The following is a 25,602-nucleotide window of genomic DNA, read 5'->3' on the forward strand; positions in this document are numbered from 1 at the left end:
ACACGGGACACGTTTACTTGGATTGTAAACATTTTGTGATCTGACCTTTAGGAAGCTAAGAAAGTTACTCTTCCAGAACTCTTTTTAACCTCAAAGGTAAACGGCTTCTTTGCTCTTTGCCTCCAAGACCGTTTGTTGTTGTTCAGTCGCTAAGTCGTGTCCAACTCTTTGCAACCTCACGGACTGCAGCACACCGGCTTCCCAGTCCTTCACCATCTCCCCGAGCTTGCTCAAACTCATGTCCATGAAGTCAGCGGTGCCATCCAACTATCTCATCCTGTCATTCTCTTCTCCTGCCTTCAATCTTTCCCAACATTAGGCTCTTTTTCAGTGAGTTGGCTCTTCACTTCAGGTGCCCAAAAAACTGGAACTTCAGCTTCAGCATCAGTCCTTCCAATGAATATTCAGGACTGATTTTCTTTAACATTGACTGTTTGCTTTTGCAAGCTAGTCCAAGAGTTCTGCAAAAGAGTTTTGCAAAAGAATCCAAGGGACTCTTGAGAGTCTTCTCTAGCACCACAATTCAAAATTATCAATTCTTCAGCGCTCAGACTTGTCTAGGTCCAGCTCTCACATCCATACATGACTACTGGGAAAACCACAGCTTTGACTATACCGACCTTTGTTGGTAAAGTGATGTCTCTCCTTTTTAATATGCTGTCTGAATGTTTGAATGGAAGGCATTTTCAAGCTCGCCAAATTCAACACATTTTCGTTTTCATAGATGAGATCCAGACACCGAGATGTGAGGTGACTCAGAATGGAATTAGTCAGACTCCCTCTTTAAAGCCATTTCCACCTTTTCTTCTGCCATAACACACATGAGAAATGATCAGTGTTCATGTACTGAAGGAGCTTCTACTCATAAATCAGGGATTGTGTTCCATCCCAGGATCCTTGCTGCATCTCCAGGACTTTGTTCTCACCTAAAGTTTAAAGATCAGTTAGGTGTTAACTGTTTGGTTCTCTTTACTTACCAGGAGCGCGTGGCCCATGATTGAATTTTAAAATAAAGAGCCATCACTCAGAGATCTGGGTTTGCTGCATCAACAATGAAGGCCATTCCCCGTGGCAGTCCTGTAGCTGGAGACCCTTCCACAGAGGCCACAGTCACCGTGGACTGCCTGACCTCAGAATCACGGGATGCACGTTGCCTGGGTTACAGGAATTGGCTTTATGCATTTTTCACATAAACTGTGTGGACATCAGCTCATTTTCTATCCCTCACTGCTCCCCAGGTTGTAATTACTCTGAGACCAGTGTACTGGGTCTCCCCAGTGTCCCATACATCAGCTCAGATCCTGGTCTCTACCTAACCACCCAGTGAGGAGCTGGCAGATGTGAAGTTAGAAGGATCCAGGCCACTCTGGTTTTAGAAGTTTCAGTGTGCTGGGATGGCTGTTTCCACGCCTCCAAAGCCAGACTTTTACTCTGTAAGAGACCAGAAAGCCGGGCTCACATCCTCTGTGCCAGTGTCTAGGACCTACTCTGATGCTCACCCCTACAGGACTCAGAGTCTTTCCCATTCCTCTTCCACCCAAAGGCTGGACCCATTTCCCAGGCACCACCTGGGGTCTGATGAGAAAGGCAGAATCTGAGGTTCACCCCAACCTGCTGAGTCAGACTCAGGGTGTCGGGCAGATCCCCAGAAGCACAGGCACATCTAAGTCTGAGAGGCATCGCCAGAGCCGGCAGGGAGCCACTTTGTCTTCACCCCTGGGTCCTCTGTCCCCAGCTGGCTCTGCACCCCTTCAGCCCTCCCCACACAGATAACGTGGCCCCTCCAGCCCCAGTCCTCTCCATCAGGAAGAAGCAGGCAGGGAGGGCTGTGCCCACGATGCCCCCTGGGCCGGGCTGCTGTTGAGTTCACGTTGCCCTGACTCAGAGAACTGCCCTATGCTCTGGTTCTGCAACATTTTCTCCTCCAGTTCTTTTTATGCTTTCATGACATTCTCAATGAATATTCAGTGGAGTAGAATGTAGGCAAAATGGTCTGTGAATGGGAGTTTTCCTCAGGCTTCTATTCTGCCTCCTTAGCCCTCCACCAGGGGATCAAGCAGGATTGGATAATTACTAATACTTTAGTCGATGAAACCCTACTTGGCTGAGATCAAATTTTCCTCCCCTGAAACAAGATGAAGAGGCAAAGAGCCCCCTCCGGGCCTGCTCCCACCAGTGCCCAGGCACTCCTGCAGGCCTGCTTTGACATCAGAGTTCCAATGAGCCTGCCGTCAGGAGAGGGTCTTGTGCCTGGTCACAGCTCATGAACACAGGTCACGGTTATCACATCTGTGACATCACAGTGTAACTCCAGGTTTCCGGGTGTCTTCAATGTGAGTCTACACTCCAAAACACCAGGTGGTCTATACTGCTGTGTGCCAGCCAGCACTGTTGAAGCACCAAGAAGTGAAAGAGCAGAATTAAGGATTATGACACGATTAAGAGAAGGCACACTCTTTGCCACCATCATTATTTTTTAAGTAGGTTCAGTGCGTCGACTCAAATAGGTAGGAAACATCAGTTGTGCCATATGGGGCTTCCCAGGTGGCGCTAGTCATAAAAATCCACCTGCCAATGCAGGAAATATAATGCCGGGGTCCAGCCCCGGCGGAGTCCAGGGGTTCCCTTCGGATGAGTGGCGTCGGCAAAGAAAAGAAAGCCAGTCTTGGTTGAGTGTAGGATCAAGACTACTTTATTCTTTTACATCAGTGCTTATATATCCTAAAACCAATAATCCTTTAAAGAGGTTTAAGGAGGGGGGAATGATAAGATTGTACCAGGTGCATAATCATGGGTTACATCATAAATAACTTTCCAGAACAGCCAATACCTACACATAACTTTTAAACAATTCAATGGCAGCAGCTAGTCAACTGTGAAAAGCCATCTACAAACCTTATCTTGGGAAGCTCAGCCCTGGGCAACTTAGCTCTGGTATGTAATCCTAAGGGTCAGAGGTCTCATGAATTCCCTCGTGATCACACCCTAAGGAATCTTCTCAATCTGTAATGGACTCTATCTACTTTTGCTTATGGGATAGATAGGCCTGTTTATTGGGACCCATGTGCCCCCAGGGACTGTGTTGCTGCCATGCAAAGGTTTCAAGGAGGGATTTTAGGTAAGAGTCAGACTAGTTTTTAGGGAACACAGAAGAACGCCAAGCATCAAAAGATGAAAGGACGAAGGCCTGGGGGTGGATGGTGGGGCGGTCTCGAGAAACCCCCGGAGGTCCGGACGCCTTTGCGTGCCAGCTCCTTGAACCCAGACCTTGTCATGGGCGGGGTTTCTCTCGCCAGCTCCAGACAATACAAGAGACTCGGGTTTGATCCCTAGGTTGGGAAGATCCCCAGGAGGAGGAAATGGCAACCTATTCCAGTATTCTTGCCGGAAGAACCCCACGGACAGAGGAGCCTGGCAAGCTACAGTCCTTGGGGTCACAAAGAGTCAGACACAACTGAGCACATTATCCTATACCCAACCAGTTCCTACAGCTTTTTCTGTGGCTTTTGATGCTGCTTATAAGATGCTTTCCCCCATCCCCAAAGAGTTTAAATTAAAACTTTTCAACTGTGACCACAGTCATGTCTAGACATCATCAGTGTGTTGACTATTATAAGGGAAATTGGGAATGACAGGAAAGACAGGAGAGGGGGTAGAAACAGAAAGGAAATGGAGTGTAAAGTGGTTACAAATAATAACTTTATCTAACGCAAACCTCTCAGGTGGGTTTTATGTCTGGTAACACACCCTCACACAGCCCACCCCACCCCCGTGCATGCCTGGAGGAACCATCCTCAGGCTGTCTGCCTGTGTCCACCCATTCTCAGGGTTTCTGTTACATGAAGATGGAAGGTAGGGTGGAAGGAAGACAAGCTTTCTGGGGAATGCTTCCTAGAACAGAGCCTGGGAGTCCTGGACCCTCGGTCCTGAGAATGCAGAGGGATGAATCTCATTTAGTTTGAATGGTACCAAAGCCCCCTGGATGAACAGGTGGGCATGCTGGAAAGTCAGTTGGGGTGGATATTTTGGGGGTTCCAGTCCAAATATGGTGGACTTAGAAAGAACACTATTGTGTAGGCCAGAGTGAGCTCTAGTGCCAGTGGATGCTATGTGATAACTACAGCTCATCATCTGAAAAACCTTCCCATAAGAACAGTAAGTGCTGGAATCATAGAACAGTCTGGTCACAGGCCAGTATTCCTATGGGCCCTTTTTGAAATTGGAAATAACTCACTCATTCTTGGGTTTCCCAGTTGACACTAGTGGTAAAGAACCCACCTGCCAATGCAGGAGACTTAAGAGACACGGGTTTGAAAGCTGGGTGGGAAAGATCCCTGAAGGAGGAAATGGCAGCCCACTCCAGTATTGCCTGGAGAGTCCATGGACAGAGGAGCCTGGTGGGCTTCAGTCCATGGGGTCACACAGAGTTGGACATGTCTGAAGTGACTACTCACACACTCATTCTTGGCTGCTCAGAACCTCGTGCTTTTAGAGGGAGAAGGACTAATGGGGATCTCATCCAAGCACTCATGTCACAAATGAGGAGACGAAGCCCCAGGGAAAGGGGCCCAGGCTCTGCCCACCATCACCCGATGGGTGATCTTCCCACTTGCTGGAGGTTTGCAGTGGTTCTTAGTCACAAAGCTGATGGGCATAGATGTCCGTTACCTCCTTCACTCTGCTCCTGAATCTTCCAGCACTGTCCCTTCCGCAGACACATTTTGGAAGCTGCAGTGATAAGCAGTGAAAATGTTACATGCGCCTAGGAAAAACAAGTCCTCTCATGGGGGCCCTCAGGTTCCCTGGGGGCGGTCCAGTGGGGTTACCTCTGAGCCCAGACTCTTCTCCTGCTCTGGCTCCCCACCCTGTCTGTGGAGGACTGGCTCCATGGGGGAGGCGCACCCAGGCAGTGAATGAGTGGACCCCCAGGCTCTGAGGAGGAATCCTCGCTCCTCTGGCATTTCATTCAAAATATGTTCAAAGAAACAATCCTACTTCATCTTCATAAGAGGAGATGGTTTTTTAAAAACTAAATTGAAGTATCATAATAGCACCACACAATTAAAGGAAATCATTAGGAGGAATTGCCTTGAGGCTTCTTAAATCTTGCATAGGAAAATATTTTTATTAGAATGAATCCATTTGCAGATTACTGAAATGGTCTCTAACAAAACATGACGATGAGTGTTCTTAGAGACTGAGTTTTCAAAGATGTTAAGGAAAACTATCAGCCCCCGCCCAAGCTTATTTTAATAGACACTTCCTTTTCTTACCATGAGAGCAGATGATTTTATACTAATACCACTTTATTTATTTTGTAAATTAGTTACTGGATATGTTAGTTGAATCAGTTCAGTTCAGTCGCTCAGTCGTGTCCGACTCTTTGCAACCCCATGGACTGCTGCATGCCAGGCCTCCCTGTTCATGACCAACTCCCAGAGTTTACTCAAACACATGCCTATAGAGTCGGTGATGCCATCCAACCATCTCATCCTCTGTCATCCCCTTCTCCTCCTGCCTTCAATCTTCCCCAGCATCAGGGTCTTTTCAAATGAGTCAGTTCTTCGCATCAGGTGGCCAAAGTGTTGGAGTTTCAGCTTCAGGATGTTAGTTGAATACTTACTCTCTTAATACTCCTAATTATAACCAACGATGCTGAGTGGGTCTGAACCAGTTTTTGGAATGCTGATGCGCTCCATCAGTGTTCTCTGCCAACAGTGACAGAGAGTTAGTTGGTGCTCAGAGGGCTGCAGAGACAAATGTGACACGGTATCATGTGCTAACTAGTAGTTAGCACGCTAAGTCATGTCTGACTCTGCGGCCCCATGAACTGCAGCATGCCAGGCTTCCCTGTCTTCCACTATCTCCCAGAGTTTGCTCAAATTCAGTCCGTTGACTCTGTGATGCCATCCAACCATCTGGCCCTCTGTCACCTCGTTCTTCTGCCCTCAGTCTTTCCCAGCATCAGGGTCTTTTCCAATAAGTCAGCTCTTTGCTTCAGGTGCCCAAAGTACTAGAGCTTCCACTTCATCATCACTCCTTCCAATGAATAATCAGGATTGATTTCCTTTAGGATGGACTGGTTTGATCTCCTTGCAATCCAGGTGACTTTCAAGAGTCTTCTCCAGCACAACACTTTGAAAGCATCGATTCTTCTGTGCTCAGCCTTCTTTATGGTCCAAGTCTCATGTCCATACATGACTCCTGGAAAAACCATAGGTTTGACTAGACGGACCTTTGACAGCAAAATGATGTCTCTGCTTTTTAATATGCTGTCCAGGTTTGTCATAGCTTTCCTTCCAAGGGACAAGTGTCTTTTAAGTTCATGGCTGCAGGCACCATCTGCAGTGATTGTGAAGTCCAAGAAAATAAAATCTGCCACTGCTTCCACTCTTTCCCTTTCTGTTTGCCGTGAAGTGATGGAATCAGATGCCATGATCTTAGTTTTTTCTAATATTGAGTTTCAAGCTAGCTTTCTCAGTCCCTCATTAAGAGGCTCTTTAGCTCTTCTTCACTTTCTGCCACTAGAGTGGTATCATTTGCACATCTGAGGTTGTTGATGTTTCTCATGGCAAGCTTGATTCCAGCTTGTGATTCATCCAGCTGGGCATTTCACATGATGCACTCTGCGTGTAAGTTAAATAAGCAGGGTGACAATACATAGGCTTGTCATACTTCTTTCCCAATTTTGAACCAGTCAGTTGTTCCATGTCTGGTTCTAACTGTTGCTTCCTGACTCATGTACAGGTTTCTCAGGAGACAGGTAAGTGGTCTGTTACTCCCATCTCTTTAAGTAGAAAGATTTATCTTGGGAGTATTAATAAGTGTTTCACTGTAGTGGTCTTGGTGGGGGGTGGGGGAGTCAAGTTGTTCAGAAGGCCATAAATAAGACCCATGAATGCTTAACTATTATACAAATTTTCTATAAAGTAACATATTTAGGTATGATTTACACCTACAGCTTGTCTTCTTAGTTCTCTGGGGGACTTGGTAAAATACATACAAAAAACTTGATTTCTGCCCATTGTGTGAAAAATTATGGAGCATTTATAATCAGACTGTCTATTTATATGGTTGATCTAGAAGTATTTCTAGTGGGTTTCGTGTCAGTTTGGTGCTAGTTTAGTTAAAAATAAGCTTTGTTATTTAATGAGATGAACTTAGTACACATTCCGTTTACAGGAGATGGTGTTTTCAAATACACTGGTTAGCAAAAATAAGATAAACATGCTGACTTTTAAAAAACCGTGAGTGATTACTGTCGTTTCTTGCCATCTTTTAAGTTTTTGAAGCGTTAGGTGCTTGTTAAAGTGTTAGAGTGACAGAAGTCAGAAGTTTTGCTTCATTGCAAAACAGGCATCTTAGAAGTCAAGGAGACTGTACCCTAAGCAGATAAGAGAGCCGCAGGAATCCAGTGGCATGTCATGAAGTGGGAACTGGGCTTTGGGGACCCGCATTTCTACTCTCATCTGGTGTTTCCTAGGTTTGGATTTAAGTGATGCCGGGCCGGGCGTGATCGGGAGGCGGGTCTCTCTGATGGGGAGGCGCCGGGAGGAGTTGGCGCGTGGGAAGCCTCCGCCGCTCTTTTTCCGGAGCCGCGCCGGCCTCCGAGCGCCGGGCGCGGGCGGCGGGGCCCCGTGCGGCAGCCGGGATCAGCTCCCTCCCGGGCTGGCGGGGGCGCCCCGGGGCGGGGGCGGCGGGGCGGGGGCGCGAGGCTTCGCTGTTGCTACAGCCGTGATGTCACTCGCCCATCCTAACCCGCGGTTGGTTGTTGTGTGTTTCAGCTCTGCCTGCAGTTGAACACAAAGACCTGGAGGAGACTCCCACATCCTTCGGGGAGGAGAAAGGAGGCGGCGAGGCCCGATTGCAGGAACTTGGGGGCTGGTGGCCTCTGCGCACCGGCCGGCCGGCGAGGGGCCGAGGGGATTAGAGTCCCGGGGCGGTGACCGAGCGGGAGATGAGGCGCTGCCGCCGCCGCTGACCCTCGGTTCTGGAGCAGCCGCTGCGCTTTGTGCTGCCCGCACATGTGTCTGCCCGGCGCATCCGGAGGCGCGCACACGAGCATCCACCACGGCCGCCGGGGAGAGAGTGCCCGCCATGCCCACGGAGAGCCTACAGACAGGTAGCATGGTGAAGCCGGTCAGCCCCGCCGGCACCTTCACGTCGGCCGTGCCCCTGCGCATCCTCAACAAGGGGCCCGACTACTTTCGCCGCCAGGCGGAGCCCAACCCCAAGAGACTCAGCGCCGTGGAGCGGCTGGAGGCAGACAAGGCCAAGTACGTCAAGAGCCAGGAGGTCATCAACGCCAAGCAGGAGCCCGTGAAGCCGGCGGTGCTGGCCAAGCCCCCTGTGTGCCCGGCCGCCAAGCGCGCGCTCGGCAGCCCCACGCTCAAAGGCTTCGGCGGCGGCGGCGGCGGCGGCGCCAAGAGCGAGGGGGGCGCGCCTCGCGAGACCCTGAAGCTGGAGATCCTCAAGAACATCCTCAACAGCTCCGAAGGCTCGAGCGCGGGCTCGGGCCACAAGCACAGCGCGCGGAACTGGCCGGCGCCCCGGGCCGACGCGGCCGAGCTGCACCGGCACTCGTTCGCCGAGTCGCTGCGCGCGCGCCCCGCGCCGGGCCGGGGCAGCCCCCAGGAGGGCGGCTCGCACGTGGGCCGCCGGCCGCCCGAGCCCGCCTCTTCCGCCGCCGCCGCCGCCGACGCCTTTCTGCACGTGTCCCACAGCTCCTCGGACATCCGCCAGGGGCCCGGCGCCAGGCCCTTGAAGGCCATCCTCCCCTGCAGCAGTTCCGCCCCGCCGCTGCCCCCCAAGCCCAAGGTGGCCGCCCCGGCCGCAGTGAAGTCCCCCGAGGCCGAGGCGGCCGAGCCAGCCGGCGGGGTGGGCCGGAGACCCTCGCTGCAGCGCTCCAAGTCGGACCTGAGCGACAGGTATTTCCGCGTGGACGCCGACGTGGAGCGCTTCTTCAACTACTGCGGACTGGATCCAGAGGAGCTGGAGAACCTGGGCATGGAGAACTTCGCGCGGGCCAACTCGGACATCATCTCGCTCAACTTCCGCAGCGCCAGCATGATCAGCTCGGACTGCGAACAGTCTCAGGACAGTAACAGTGACCTTAGGAACGATGACAGTGCCAATGACCGGGTGCCCTACGGCATCTCCGCCATCGAGAGGAACGCGCGCATCATCAAGTGGCTGTACAGCATCAAGCAGGCCAGGGAGTCGCAGAAGGTGTCCCACGTGTAAGAGGCAGCAGCGCGCCCGGAGGGAGGCAGGGGGGGGGTCTCTGTCCGCGCCTCGGCACTTGTGAAGATTGTGAGGTCTCCTTGAAGTGTTGTGAGCTTCTCCACTCTCTTTGTGTTGCTTGTTGTGCAATGTCTTTCCAGTTGCATGCCCGCCAACACGGGGACTGACCTGGCGTCCTCGGCTACCATCGCTGCAGAGCCTGGCCGGTCGCGCGTCACCCGCCCCGAAGTGTCAGGCCACATCCTAATTTAGGGCTTCAATCTTTGGCAAAACTGTTTACACGGAAAACGGTATACAACTTCTTCAATATTTATGTGGTTCTAGTGTTTTTATATCCCGCGCTATGGTGTCTTAATTAAAAGTTTTATCAACTGGCTTTTAAGTTGGGAGTAGCATCTTTTTGAATTTAAAAAAACCCAATTTGCCTACATGTGAGACCCAAACGGGAAAATAAATGGGCTCTGCTATCAAACAGATAGTGAGGGATCCCAGAGGACTGGGCTGGGCTTTCTGAGAAAGAAAGTGGGGAATCCGATGTCAGTCATTTACTGTTGACAGTCCTCTTGCTATTTACACAAGTAATGGTTGGGGACACATCGTTCTGTGTCTGATTTGGTGTATAAACGTTGGTGGTTTCTGTAATACTGACCCCAAGGAAAGACAATCAGATACAATGAAGGGAATTAAATCAGGAGGTTGGGTGTTAGAGGGGTTTGTTACTATTAATCTGATTGGGTTGATTTAGAAATTTCGACTATCAATCATTTGACAGAACTGGCCACCCTAGAGCTGATACTGAATGTTTTTTGTTTTTTTTTTTAAGTTGGTTTTTTGGTTGAGAATTCCAAGTGGATTCTCCTCCCTCCCTTTGTTGTAACTGTTTTATCTGGGAGAGGGGAGTGGGGCTTGGGTGGTGGGAACTACCTGAAGACCACTGAACACAAATGGAAATGCCAGCCATACCAGTTTAGAGCCTTCTCTTCAGAAGTCAGTACCTTTGGGAGCTGAACCAGATCTGGGCAGCATGACTATGTCCTCATGCATATGTTAACCTGTGAGGCTGTAAGGGACTTGAAACATGACGCTGTGTAGCTTTTCAACCCGAAGATCCCTAGGGCTGCATTTCAGCTTGTTGCCCCATAAGCTGTCCTACAGGTGGTCTAGTTGGCTGTCCGTCAGCTGACAGTCATCCGGCAGTAGCCAAGGGGTCCACCTGGGATGCTCAGCTTCCTCGCTCTTATAGACACGCCCTGGAGCTCCTAGCAGCACTGCCTTAGCCTTCATCAGCTCATAGGACACTTTTTATGCTGTAAATGTTGTAAGACTTTGTACATACTTCAGTTGTTTATGAAATCTTTAAGAAGAAAAAAAAAAAGAAATGTTACTCTAATAAATAGCTCTGGTGCAGGCTTTCATGGTGGTGGTTTCTCTTTGTCTTTTCCTTCACTCCCTCCACAGAAGTTTCACTTTGGACTGTGAGCCAGAAGGAGACTTTTGAGGGTCTTGAAGAAGCAGCATTTCATTAAGTTATTTTCACCATATCCCAATCATTCTGAACAGCTGTATTCTTCATTGTAGTTAGATCAGTGTGCTTTTTTGCTAAAATAGTTTCATCGAGGTTCCTAAAATCTGCTGCTGCTGCTGCTTAGATCACAACTTTCAGTTTTTTATCTTTTATTAAAATCAGGATTTTTCATATCTTCCACCAAACTCTTAAGTTGTAATTATTTGTTGCAACTTCTCACAGTGGAGTTCTTACAGTGGAGACAGACCTTTGAAATTTATAGCCTCGTTCTTATTTGAACAAACCCAGTTCATTAATGTTACATGTGTTTATATAGTGGTCCACTCATTCATTCATTCATTCCTCTATCAAAAGGGTATATGATGAGTGATTCCCTTTTCAGGCCTTACCATTGACCCAAGACTGCTGTGGTCAACAACACAGTGTCTGCCTCAAGGAACTTAGATTTTCACTTGAATTTTCATTCTAGTGAAGTATCATTCCTCCCAGTGGACCTATCTTATCTCATGTTATTAATAGGACATTGAGTATTCAACAGCTATTTAATGAATCAAGTTATTTGAAGATTAACATTTTTTAAAGTTGCATATAACATGTAAAAGTAAAAGAAAGGATTACTTTAAAAGTTTCAGAAACAATATGATTTGCAACTCTTACACTCACCAACATTTTCCTTTGAAAATCAGACTTGATTCTTTGACTGTCTACTGGTTTTGAATTTTTCTGGTTCTCTTCTTAATTTTAATTCAACAAGAACTCTACTTGCCAGAAGAGTCTGAAATACTGCTCTGAGTGGTGATGGTGCAATGGATTAAAGATAATAGGATGAAAGCTTTAATATTTTTATATACACACACATTTTCTTCCTTCATCATTTAGATAGAAATGAAGCCATTTAAAATATTCATGGCTTTAGTATTTATATACCCATCTCTCTCTGGGGCTATTGAAATACCAAAGATAGATGTTACTTTCCTAAAGTAACTGGTGGTGTTGGAGATGAGGGCTTGGCAAATTTACTATCACTGCCTATGCTGTTTTAGTTATAGATTTTGTTTAAGTCTTCCAGTACTTCAAAACCACCTTAACCTGTGTTCTAACAACCCTATAAATCACCCCCACTATTGTTCAGTCTAATCATCTGTGGCCTTTATACCATGAACAAATGTGAGGCTTTGGGTTCTTGTGGAATTTGGGAGTTCCTTATTTTCTTTTTGTCTTTGAAATTAGAGCTTCTATAAAGGATGATTTCAAATGCTTCACATTAAATCTAAGAGTAAGCCACTTCCTAATTGTGAAGTCCTTTTTGCAAAATGCTCACTTTTTTTAGCTCACGGGTGTAAGTATATTGATTGTGCGTGTGTGATGATACTGTTGGTGTGAGTATTGGGCTGTAATATAGTTCAGCCCACTTTTATTCCCCCACACAATGCAGAGTGACGCAGGATTGCACTAGCTGGCCCTAGAGACTAGTTTCATTCTGCAAAGCAGTATATTTTAAGACAATCCTCCCATACCCACCTCTCTATCATTGACTCTGTTCAGGCTCTCATCTTCTCTTGACTGCACTGTTATTCCTACAACTTTCTAACTGCAGGTCCCCCTCTACCCAGTCAGCCTCTACCCATCCCATTTCTTGCCAAGGATATTATAATCAACTCTGTTCATGTCACTCTTCTAAGTAAAAACATCCCTCCGCTTAAATAAGTTGCTCGTAGGATTAATCCTAACTTCTTAACAAGATCGTCAGGCATCTTGCTGTCAGGCCTCACATTCTGTGTCCCTTTTAGCCACCACGCCTAGGCCTCTGCACTCCAACCAAACCGAAGTTTTCCCTGGGGACTTTTTAACCACTGCATCAGTGATCTGTCTGTATCTATGTGGTGGTAAGGGTGGCTCAGACAGTAAAGAATCTGCCTGCAATGCAGGTGACCTGAGTTCGATCCCTGGGTTGGGAAGATCGCCTGGAAAAGGGAATGGCTACCCATTCCAGTATTCTTGCCTGTGAAATACCATGGACAGAGGACCCTGGTGAGTTACAGTCCTTGGGGGTCACAAAGAGTCAGACAAGACTGAGCAACTAACACACTCAGTGATCTGACAAATTTCCCCACTATTCAGCAGCTTAAGACAATAAGTATTTGTTATCTTGGTTTCTGTGGATCAGAGATCCTGGTGAGGCTTAGCCAGATGGTTCTGGCCCAAGCTGTCTCATCAGGCTGCAGAGAGGAGTCAGCCAGAGCTGCATTATCTGAATGCTTGACTGAGGCTGGATGATCTGCTTCTAAGAGAGCTCATGTGGTATCAGCAGGAGTCCTTACAACGTGGCAGCTGGCTACCCCCTCTCCGCGAGAGAGTGACCTGGGCAGGGAAGAAGCCAAGTCACACACCTCCACCATGCCCAGTTCATCAGGAGAGTATTACCAAACACAGCCCACACACATGGAAAGGAGAAGGAGGCTCCACTGTTCTAAAAGAAGGAAGATCAAAGAATTTGTGGGCTTATTTTTTTTTTTTTTAAATGTGGACTATTTTTAAAGTCTTTATTGAATCTGTTACAGTTTTGCTTCATCTTTCAGTTCTTGGCTTAGACATATGTGAGATCTTAGTTCCCTGACCAGGGATCAAACCTGCACCCCTGCCCTGGAAGGTGAAGTCCTAACCGTTTGACCACTGGGGACATCCCTGTGGACTTACTTTAATAAATATCACCACTACTGCTACGCCAGGGATGTCCCTGTGGACTTACTTTAATATCACTTCTACTGCTACACCAGGGACATCCCTGTGGACTTACTTTAATAAATATCACCACTACTGCTGAGTTCCTGGGACTCTTCGTTCTGTGAGGAATGCTTTCCTTTCCCTCCTTGACCTTGTAGACTCAGCTATCAACCAGTAAGATTTTTTTTTTTTTTTTGAGTGTCAGAATTGCCTTTTCCTGTTAGATATGATTTTTGTCATGACCACCATGGCCCCAGCCTTTGCTGGACTACGTGGGTGCCTCTCTGTGAATTTTGAGATGGTATACTTTCCCCAGAATATTTTATTTTCTGCCTGAAGATGGAGGTGGAACCTCCTAATAAATTCACAAATCTCTGATGGTTATGATGTGAACTACGGCCCCAGAACTGGGCATAGAAGCCCAAGGTATATAGTAGATCTCATTACATGTTGGCTTGATACTTTTAAGCTATCACATTTAAGTCGTATACTGGTTACACTATAAATGTTATTAATTTTACAGTGAACCCAAGGTGGTAGTTACTGTCGCATTTTGGAGGTGATGAACCTCAGATCCGTGGAGATTAAGCTCCTTAAGCAAGATCCCAGAGGAAGTAAGTGACAGAAGGAAACTGGAACTCAATTCTGTGATTCCTGCTCTGCACTCTCTTACAGCCCAGCTCAGGACCAGGACAGACAGACCGGGTATGTTGTACTTAAAAACCAAAGCACCCTTAAATTTATCTTGATAATTTTATCTGCCACCTGTGTGTACAAGCATGTCTCAAACAGATTTTCAGCAATTTCAGTCTTACCAAATGGTAACCACTAATTTCTTTTTTAAAGACTTCAATCCACTGAGTTCAAAGAGAGAAAGCTGTAGAGTCATTCTTTCAGCTCTGAGTGAGCCATTTTGAAGCCCTATCCTTCTTTTTTGGTCAAGGACGTGAAGAAGGGCAAACAGTAGAGGAAAAGGTCTGGCCGCGATTCAAGGATCAGGAGACATATTCGGATGATGGGGTGATTTGGCACCACTCCCCTGTCCCAGCCTCAGGGATGCACAGGGTACACTGACCAGGAGGTGCCCTGGGAAGGAATGAACAGGAGAAGGTGTTCCAGAAGAAAGGACAGTCTTCATTTAGAAAAGATAATTCATCTCACTGTGATTTTTGAAGTGTCCAACCTGACTTGTCCGCTTAGCCCTGGAGGATGATGGAAGGTTCCACCGACGTTCCCTTTGCTGTCTAAGAGCTGCTAGGTCAGTGGTCAGAGGCTGGGCAGCTGCAGGCTTGGCTCTGAACAAGTCAGCTGCACAGAGGGCTTCTTGGGTGTTTACAGAAGAAGGAAAGTTCAGAGGGCGAGGGACATCCGCAGCCCTTTGGAACCCCTTCCCTCAATACCTGAGACCCATCTGGCTAAGTTGGCCTCCACGCCCTCATCTGTGAAGTGGGAGGAAACCGGCTGATGTGTGTGTTCCCTTGGCCTCGGGGCTTTTTGACAGCACTGAGAGCTCTTTGGGAAGCATCAGGATGAGGTGCGAGGAGTGAAAACTCAGAGATGACTCGGCTCCTCTTTCTCCTGGCAGGCAGGAAAGCAGGCAAGGCCTGATGGGGACCCAGACCCATTACTGAAGGGCATTTGCTGCACTGGTCACCTGAGCACGTTTTAGTTGGGGAAAGAGAGAAAATCTATAAAAGGCTTCTTCTCTGAATGGAAGGACTCTCCAGCAACTATCTGGGTTGTTGGAAGCTGATAGAATCGAGTGTGCCCAGATACACACAAGACACAAAACTACAGGGTGTGTTATTCACTCAGTCATGCCCGACTCTTTGCAGCCCCATGGACTGTAGCCCTCCAGGCTCCTCTGTCCATGGAATTCTTCAGGAAAGAATACTGGAGTGGGTTGCCATGCCCTCCTCCAGGGGATCTTCCCAACCCAGGGATCAAACCCTGGTCTCCTGCATTGCAGGCAGACTCTATCATCTGAGCCACCAACCACAACAAAGCTACAAGCATGACAGTAATAACGATATAGTCTTTCACAAGCTGGGCGTTTAATTCATTTCACATTCACGAAGCAACCATCAGGATGTCTTCGATGCAATGCTAAAATAAGCCTGTTGTCACATTATCTTATTACTCTCACAAGCACCTTGGAAATAAATTAGAATCCATTTTGCCAATGAGAGATCTGAAGATTAAACAACTTCTCGAAGCCACATATCCAGTAAGTGGAAGAAGTGAAATGCAAACCCAAGTTAATAAAGCATGTCCTAAGACTCATTCCACAATGAGTTTTTAGCATGTAGGCTGGTATGAGCCATTTTTGCTTCTTTGTGGTAAGCTGTCTTGCAGAATATTTCTCAGAAGCTTAAAATACCACTGTGTATCTTGGTTTGTGATTTCTCATACAGGGAGTGACTCAAAACTCCTCATCATACCTGACCACATCAAGATGGAAGCTTCTCAGTTCTTCTGAGGGAGACCATAGTGACCCATTGTCTCTTTCCAGCTTATTTTATGGAGGAAGAAAGAGATGCAGAGAAATGAGGTGATGGGTTTCAGCCAGGGTTGAAGAGTAGATGGAGGTAGAGCCAAGTGCCCTGTGGCACCCCCCAAACCAGTATGTCCTAGACTCAGGAGACCCAGTACCACTAACAGTTACATCACATGATGTGATTAGCATAGACTCTGTTATTCCTACGCTGTGTCCCTTATCTCATAAACTATCAGATATTTAAAGAAACTTCAATTAGGAGGCTCTCTGTTAATACACATTACTATACTACTATACTGGAGAAGGAAATGGCAACCCAGTCCAGTATTCTTGACTGGAGAATCCCATGGACAGAGGAGCCTGGTGGGCTACAGTTCATGGGGCCACAAAGAGCTGGATATGACTGAGTGACCAGGGATCAAACCCATGTCTCTTCCACCTCCTGGATTGGCAGGCAGATTTTTTACCACTAGCACCACCTGGGAAGCTCTAATATATATGAACTATCTTTCAATTAACCCTAGCAGGTATAAAAAACTTTTAAAAATAAAAAAATTTCTCTAGGGACAATGTTGTCAATTCTGGAAATGGGGACCACTATTTTCATATTATTATAGTGCCTCCACCATCCATAGATGTCCAGAACTCCATGAGAGCCTAGGTACCATTTTTCCAGGCCTGATGCCTCGGCCTCCTGCATTCCTCAGGGCAGACATTGCCACTATTTCCAGTATCCATTCCCTCTCCTCTGGACTCACAAGTAGTTTGCATTCTCACACCCCACATTGTTAGGTGTGACCAATGAACCATGAGTAGAAGTGACCAGAGTTACAGCTCAGACATCTAGTCCCAGATCTGCCATCTTTTCTTGCCCCAAACATGGCAGCGAACAAAATTCCTCAGAGCAGCAAAATCCCAGAGTCACCAGAACCCTGAATGAGGACAACTTTCTCAAAGTGTGCCCTCAAAACCCACTTGAATTCCTTGAGGTTCTCAGTAAATTCCCAAGCTTTGCTCCAGGCCCAAGAATCTGCTTTTTTTAACAAGTGCCCACAAAAGATTCTGAGATGTTAAAATTGGGATCTCAGCTTCCATCTTCCCAGAATGCCCTTCCATTCCACTCACTGTGTTCATGGGATTTTTCTTAGCTCCTTGGTGATCATCTCCATCCCAGCCTCTTCCCTTCCTGGCACTGACCACAATCAGATACACTGTCATTCATTACGCTATTGTCTGTCATGGGCACTTTTTATCCCCTCTACATGTTGCAGCACCCGGCCAGGACAGTGAATAATATGTGTCTTTGGAATGAATGCATGAATCCCTGCCATGCCCCTCCACTAACCCCACCCCACGACCTGTCCTCCCACCCATCCTGTTCCCATCAGTGACACCGTCCAGCTACAAATGGGGACTGGGGCTGGCATTGAAGACTTTCTTTCCCTAGTTTTTATTTTTGGAAAATGAACAAATGGCACATTTAAGGTAAGAGGAGTTCACACTATGGACCTCTCTGTATAAAGGGATGAGTGTTTCTTGCACAACCACCTTACAAGGAAGGTGATGTCTCCCTCTCAGTAATTACTATAGTTCAAAGGTAGTGAGGGACTTCCCTGGCCCACCCAGTAATTAAGACTCCACATCTCCAGTGCAGGAGGCGCCGGTTCCATCCCTGATTGGGGAACTAAGATCCCACATGCCTCAAAGTCAATGAATAAATAAAACCAAACAATAACAAAGGCAATGAAAAGTTCCACTTATTGGGGTTGGGGAGGAAGGGGGAACAAAACTCTAAACCTGAAGACAGGACTTTTATCTTGTGCCCCTCATTTGTCCCGAAGGTCAAGGAGCAGCATACATATCTTTTCTTTGCCAGACTACAAAACTTACCCTTAACAGTATGAAAATCCATATGGTAGGTAGCGCTGCTGTAGTAACCACTGAAGGTCTCCTGACCGACAGTCTCCAAGGCACAGCTGATGCAGAAATACCTCCCACCTCAGCCTTCCCATGTATGTGTGCTGACCACATGGGTTCACCAGCCTGTTGTAAGATAAGACTCACTGGGTAAGATAAAAAAAAAGAAAGCAAACCACGCATGAGTGCAACTGCTCCCTCCACTGAGTCAAACCGTGGTGGCTGGTAATTGAGAACATACAGAGTTTCAACTGGGGCAGCAAAGATGGGAGGGGGGACCCTCACAGTACCACCTCTGAGGATGCAGGTTTTGCCTTTCTAAGTGTAAATAAGCTGGAAGCGTTCAAGGATTTCTAGGCAACCTTAATATTTCCTGGTTGTTTCTTCTCTTTTATAACAGATGGAGAAGAACAGCCAGGTGAGTTATTTACGTGCATTACAAATTCAGCTCTGTCAGACAGGCTTCCGAATGTTTCAGTCACATCCCTTTCCTCTTTTGGGCTCTAGACCATTTAAGGACTTAAACTACTGAGCATTTTATTTTGGTGGAAAATGATGAAATACTCATTTAGTAACTTCATGATCATGTGGTTATTTCACAAAAGTCTTTTTCTATTTTCTTCCAATGAATTGACAGCTATACATGGTTTATGAGGGCTTCCCAGGTGGTGCTAGTGGTGAAGAACCTGCCTGCCAATACAGGAGAACTAAGAGACATGGGTTCAATCCCTGGATCCAGGAGATTCCCCTGGAGGAGGGCGTGGCAACCGACTCCAGTATTCTTGCCTGGAGAATCCTATGGACAGAGGAGCCTGGCAGGATATAGTCCATAGGGTCACACAGAGTCGGACACAACTGAAGCGACTTAGCACACACGCACATGGTTTAAGGATGTGGGACTCATGTCTGTGGCTGCGGAAGAATCACTCCACTGAGCCTGGACAAAGGCTGGATATGTTTTGTCCATGTTTCGAATTTCCCAGAGCACCTCACTGTACAAGCATCTGATATAAAACCAACCTCCTTCCCTAAAGATGCCCTGAGTTACGGATTTTCATCCATCTGCTGAGAGTTCTCTAGTTGAAAGAATCTGTGAATTGAGATTTAGACAGCATTTTGGGTTCCCAAGATTTTGTTTTCACCATCAAATTCACCACCTGATGCCTTTTAAATCTAGTTTAATAGCTGAAATGGATTTTTGTATTTTCTGCACTTAAACGATTATGTGCTCATATGCATGTGCACGTTGGATTTCTTAAAGAATTTATTCCAGACAAATGTGCCGAGGGTCATGTTACATCACAGTTATTTCTTAAATTAGAACCCTAGTGATTTGGAAAGGTCTGTTCAGAGAGATTTGAAATTCTATGCAGCCCAGCAGACAGTGAGGCTGATTTCAAGCTAAAAATGAAATAAAAAGCATCTTCTCTTCTTTAGCACTGATTTGCTCTTAACTCTTTTTTTCCTGGTGATTGAGCTGCTTTTTCACCCATTCAGTTTTATGGAAAAAAGAAAGAAATGGAGAGCAAACATCTTCCTTAGTGAGAAGGCAGTGCATGCATGCTCAATCGTGTCTGATTCTTTGCGACCCCATGGACTGTAGCCCACCAGGCTCCTTTGCTCATGGGACTGCCAGGCAGAAATGCTGGGGTGGGTTGCAATTTCCTTCTCCAAGGAATCTTCCTGACCCAGGGATCGAACCCACGTCTCCTGCATTGGCAAGTGGATTCTTTGCATTGAGCCATCATTGAGCCCTTGGGTGAGCGAAGACCCACCTCTACTATTTTCCCCACAAGTGGGTCACTGCTGTCTGGTTAACTGTCTGATGTCTACTGGGTGTAGGTGCTTAAGGCTTGTTGGATGAATGTGGGGTAGAGAGAAGCCAAGATCACTTTGGGAGTCTAATCTGAGGGGATGACCAGAAAGGCTCCCAACAGGTTGCTTCCCATCCGCTGTGTCCACTCCCTTCACTGGGTTCCCCAATCATAATTACACATATGATCCTTTGCTGCAGTCCCAGTAACACTAGTGATAAAAGAACTCACCTGTCAATGCAGGAGATATAAGAGACTCGAATTTAATTCCTGAGTCAGGAAGATCCCCTGGAGGAGGGGATATGTATACACTCCAGTATTCTTGCCTGGAGAATCCCACGGAGAGAGGAACCTGGAGGGCTACAGTCCATGGGGTTGAAAAGAGTTGGGCATGACTAAAGTGCCTTAGCACATACATAGCCTCTTCCACCTCATTTCCCTTCAGGGAGTCACTCTCCTGCTCCAGACTCTGATCTAGGCTTGAGGCCTGGAGCTACAGCAGGGAGCCCCCCAACCAAACACCCACCTGCAAGGAGCTCTGGTCCTCTTAGAGAGTAAGTCAAATAAGTCAGATACGTAGACTGTTAGACAGTGACGCATGCTTAGGAAGAAGGAAGAAAACAGGGATGAGGGCTAGAAGTGGCTTCACTCAGGGTGTCAGGTAAGCAAAGACTGAAGAAAGTGAGGGGGGAAGCTTGCAGACACCTGGAGAAAGCAGACCAGCTGCAGACTCTGCAAATACACCTGGGGAGGCTGGCTCCCAGGGCTGAAGGGGGTGAAGGGAGAGCGGGTAGGGCCTGTTAGCTATTTAGTGGTAAGCATCGAAGAAAGAAAAATGTTCTAGAAATCAAATGCCACTTAGGGGAAAGTCCAGGTTAAGCAAACTTAAGCTGTTTCTCTGGGATCTTTATCAGAGCCATTAATCTCCGAAAGACGATTTCAGTGCCAACTGTTCCCTAAGTGTATGTGAATCCGGAACCACTTTTTGGGCAACTCAGATCTGTAGAGATCACAGAAGCAAGCTGAGGGGTGGGGGTGGGGGTTGTGGGGGCTATCTTCAGGGGCACATGCTGTGTCTCCAGGGTATCCTAACCAGCTGGAGACATTCAAAATCCAAGAAAAAGGAGGAGGAATAAAGGGAACTGCTGTGTCAGATGACAGAAAGAATATTATCAAAATATTCCATTTTCTTCACACAAAAAATTCCTTACTGCCAATTGCCACCATTAGCCAGTCCTATTTTTATCCTGTTTATTAACAGCATTTGTGTAACAGAAGAGTAAATAACATAGAATAATATAATTTCAAATAGACACCTTTTTTATATCTTATAGTAAAGTAATAACACATATGTGTATAATTATATTTATACATAGATAGTGGGCACACACTATATATACATAACATACATTTACTTAAATATATAGGCTTTGCTGGTGGCTCAAATGGTAAGGAATCTGCCTGCAATGCAGGAGAACTGGGTTTGATCCCTGGGTCAGGAAGATGAGATCCCTTGGAGAAGGGAATGGTTACCCACTCTAGGATTCTTGCCTGGAGAATCCCATGGACTGAGGATCCTGGTGGGCTATAGTCCATGGGATTGCAAAGAGTCAGGCATGACTGAGTGACTAACACTTTCACATGAGTATATATCAATACATACATACACTATATATATACACGCACATTGTCAGTTCAGTTGCTCAGTCGTGTCCAACTATTTGCAGCCCGACTGCAGCACGACAGGCCTCCTGTCCATCACCAACTCCCGGAGCTTACTCAAACCCACGTCCATGGAGTCAGCGATGCCATCCAGCAATCTCATCCTCTGTCGTCCCCTTCTCCTCCTGCCTTCAATCTTTCTCAGCATCAGGGTCTTTTCCAGTGAGTCAGTTTTTTGCAGCAGGTGGCCAAAGTATTGGAGTTTCAGCTTCAGCATCAGTTCTTCCAATAAATATTCAGGGTTGATTTCCTTTTGGATTGATTGGTTTGATCTCATTGCAGTCCAAGGGACTCTCAAAAGTCTTCTCCAACACCACATATTATAACCTATGCTAAATGTTCATACATAATATACATACATGTACTATAGATATATTTATAAATATATGTGTATATAGTATACATACAATACATGTATGCATCTGTGTATATGTGTGTGTGTACATGGTCAGTATATGTGTATCTGTATTTGTGTATGTATATGTAATAGTAGGTCCTCCTCCTTAGGCTCAGAGCTCTGTGGTGAGTTGGAAAAGGCCACCAGCCCCACCTGGAGAAGAAAGACAACAGAAACCAGAAAAACCATGGAGATCAGCAGACATTCGCAGGGTCAAGTCTCCTAGAGCAGGAAGTCAGTGACCTAGGTCGACCATGGGGCCGGGGTACTTCCAAGCATCCATGTCTCCTGCCCGTGGAGACATCTCCCACCCTCCAACCTGCTCCTGGATGGCCAGACCCTCTTGCCTCCTCCATCCCAGGAGGAGGCAGCACAGGGATTGGAGGAGCCCACTCCCAGTTCCTTCTCCTCCTCCTCCAGCAACTCATTCACATCTGCTGAGCCTCAGTTTCCTCATCTGTGAAGTGGACACACTGTTGCCTCCTCCTCAGCAGGTGCCAGGGTTAAATTCATGTGTGCAACAGAACACGGGCCGATGCCTCCCCTCCTCCTCCCTGTGGTGCTCTTTCCTTCCATGTTGGAAGTGTGCGCTAAGACTTTTTGTGACCATTATGGAATATAGCCCACAAGGCTCCTCTGTCCATGGGACTCTCCAGGCAAGAATCCTAGAGTGGGTTGCTATGCCCTCCTCCAGGGAATCTTTCCAACCCAGGGATCAAACCCACATCTCGTGTCTCCTTCATTGACAGGTGGGTTCTTTACCACTAAGGTCACCTGGGAAGCCCAAAGTGTTAGTCACTCAATTGTGTCTGACTCTTTGTGACTCCATGGACTGTAGCCTGCAAGGTTCCTCTGTTCATGGGATTCCCCAGGCAAGAATACTAGAGTGGGTAGCCATTCCCTTCTCCATGAAAGATGGGCAGAATGTATCATCAGGACAAAGGGTCAACCTTTAGGACAGAATCAGCCAAGGGAAAGTGTCTCTCTCGTTCATTTACATAAGAATTACTGCTGCTGGCCAGGAGAGTCTGGAACCCAGAGAAGTCCCACAGGTGAGCAGAGGAGAGGGCGGGGCATCCATGTTTGGAGCTCCACCCACCTCTCCCCAACTTTCAGCCCCCATCCTGTGAAACCCAAATCGAAGGACCTCCTCTCCAGCGCTTCCCAGCCTGTCCCCCCAGCCTCACACACACCCGCTTTTCCCACCAGGAAGTGGCCTCGCTTCTACACTTGCTCATGACAATTACTCATTGCAGAGAACATCTGGCAATAAATCATGAGTGGCCCCATGGCATGTCTTCAGTCGTGTTTCAGTTTGTCGTTAGAAATTGTTATTTAAATGTTACTTTAGTCTATTAACTTTTCCCACTGAGAAGGCAATGGGAAAACCCACCCATGGAACTGTTCACAGTATGGCTTCATCTGGGAAAACCCACTTTGCTTACGCTCTGCCCAGCTTTAATTCCAATGCAAATTGACTTCCTGAGACTTTCTGGTTTGGCTTTATCTATAAATATCACAGTAGTCCTAAAAAATAATTGTGGTTCCAGTGGAGTGTAGAGATGTGTAGACACAGTTAGTTAACTAAAGACCTAGAGAGACCATCCAGGATCTGAATTGAACATGGCCATTCTTGACACTGAGAATGCCTGGAGTCCAATACCATTTAATTGCTTTAAATTAGGTTTTCCATTGTGCTGCTTTGTTATACTAATAGGAACTTCAGTTGGGGTGGAGGGGAGAGAGGAAAACCAAGAGGAGAGAGAGAGAGGTTCCCCTGAAACCTGTAAACTATTGTGAACTTGTTCAGTCGCTCAGTCTACTGAGCAACCCCACGGACTGCAGCACACCAGGCTTCCCTGTCCTTCACTATCTCCTGCAGTTTGCTCAAACTCATGCTCATTGAGTGAATGATGCCATCCAACCATCTTAATCCTTTTTTGCCCCTTTCTCTTCCTACCCCCAATCTTGCATCAGGGTCTTTTCCAGTGAGTCGGCTCTTTGCATCAAGTAGCCAAAGTATTAGAGCTTCAGCATTGAAATAAAGTTTTCTAAAAAAAGTATTTGGCTGCACCAGGTCTTAGTTACACCATGTGGGATCCTTTCAGTTGCTGCAGGTGGGGTCTTTAGTTGTGGCTTCCAGGATCTCGTTCCATGAACAAGAATCAAACACAGGCCCCCTGCATTGGGAGCTTGGAACCTTAACCACCGGACCATGAGGGAAGTCCCTGGAATTTTAAAGCTTTCTGTAGAATTCATTTGGTATTGTTAACTCTGAAGCATGCCATACCTCACCTAGTAGATGAGCATTTATACCCGCTCACTAAGACTCCAGCTCAGCTGTGTGATGCTGTTATGGCCCTGAACTTTGAAGTAGAAGGAGGCAGTTGGCTGGAAAACAGACCAAGTGTGGGAAGCCCTGAGTGAAAACCACCCCATTTACAGAGTTCCTTGGACCAAGACCTTTGGTGTGTACATCTTTCACCGCTGGGCTGAGGGGCCGCAAGACCACCTAACAGGATGGAGCAATGTTCTAGGCACTGTCGGAAAGTGAACACTAGAAGGCTTTACATCAAATGGATTTTGTGTGTGTGTGTGCGTGTTACGCTTTCATTAGAGAAGTTGTGCTCTATAATTTAGGGATTGGAAAGTGTGAATAGAGGGAACAGGACTCTGCCCTGCGAACTCATTTGCTGCTTGCTCTTTCTGAGCCGCTATTGTAGGCACACTGATCTCGTTTCTACCCTGAGACCTTGCAGATAAGATGATGTGACTGCAGATAAGACACAAGGCTGCCCAGGGAGCTGCAGACACCCTCCTGGGACTGTTCCCCACACACCAGCCACTTGGCAACCAGCAGAAACAAAGGCCTCATCTCTCCAAAGAGCACACGGTGCCCGGCACAGCCCGTTACATCTCCAGCATCACTGACCTCTGTGTGAGGCAGCATCTCTTACGTGACCAGAGTTGGTGAATTAGGTAAAAGATGCTGCACCCAAGGATGCTGACGATGGGGTGCTGTGCTCCCCGTGGGACAGAGGGGAAAGTCTGTTTCAAGGGGCAGAAGGAGTGAGCAGAGGACCACCCCCACTCAAGAAATTCAGACAAAAATGGGGGAGCACAGCAAGCCAAGGCCACTTCCAGGACTGGAGGTCTAAGTGGGTCAGGTAATGATCCTGGCCTCAGCCTGGCTGTGGTCCTGATTCATATGTGCTCAGGGCACTTGGCTTTGGAGCCAGATGTGTATTGTCTTGTCTTGCAGGTTTGCTAGGCTTGTTAGCTTCAATAAAGGTCTGATGCAATTATTTCATCTACTGGGTTCTGTTCTCCCAAGATGCCCAAGACAGAGGAGTCTTCTTTCCACCCAAAGTACTGAAGCTCAGCTGCATGGTGGCTTTCCTTGGCCCTCATTCCAAGATAGGGAGTGTCCTCGTTGGTGTGTGAGCTTGAACCTGGGCCCACAAACCTGAAATAGGATACATTTCCTTTGTATTTATAAACTGGACTTATCTTGGGGAACAACCAAAGGAGTATAATAGGAGTGATTTATTTTAATTTTAGAATTTATTATTTTTATTTTAGAAAAAGATAAAGAGTAAATAAAGGAAAGTTATGACCAACCTAGGTAGCATATTAAAAAGCAGAGACATTACTTTGTCCACAAAGGTCTGTCTAGTCAAGGCTATGGTTTTTCCAGTGGTCATGTATGGATGTGAGAGTTGGACTATACAGAAAGCTGAGCACCGAAGAATTGATGCTTTTG

The 25,602-nt window shown here is 47.0% G+C and overlaps 1 protein-coding gene across 5 annotated transcripts in view; it reads left to right on the plus strand.

Moving 5' to 3' along the window:
* The window catches only part of FAM110B (family with sequence similarity 110 member B), a 139,050-nt gene extending 128,397 nt beyond the window's left edge, over positions 1 to 10,653 (plus strand). For all 5 annotated transcript variants that reach the window (XM_043879225.1, XM_043879224.1, XM_043879226.1 and 2 more), the window contains one exon: positions 7,785 to 10,653. In XM_043879225.1, the coding sequence (XP_043735160.1) occupies positions 8,098 to 9,243 (1,146 nt within the window). In that variant the 5' untranslated portion in view covers positions 7,785 to 8,097 and the 3' untranslated portion in view covers positions 9,244 to 10,653. The remainder of the gene's footprint in view (positions 1 to 7,784) is intronic.
* Positions 10,654 to 25,602: the final 14,949 nt, after the last annotated feature.

This window comes from Cervus elaphus, chromosome 21 (genome assembly GCF_910594005.1).
Source record: "Cervus elaphus chromosome 21, mCerEla1.1, whole genome shotgun sequence".
NCBI lineage: Eukaryota > Metazoa > Chordata > Mammalia > Artiodactyla > Cervidae > Cervus > Cervus elaphus.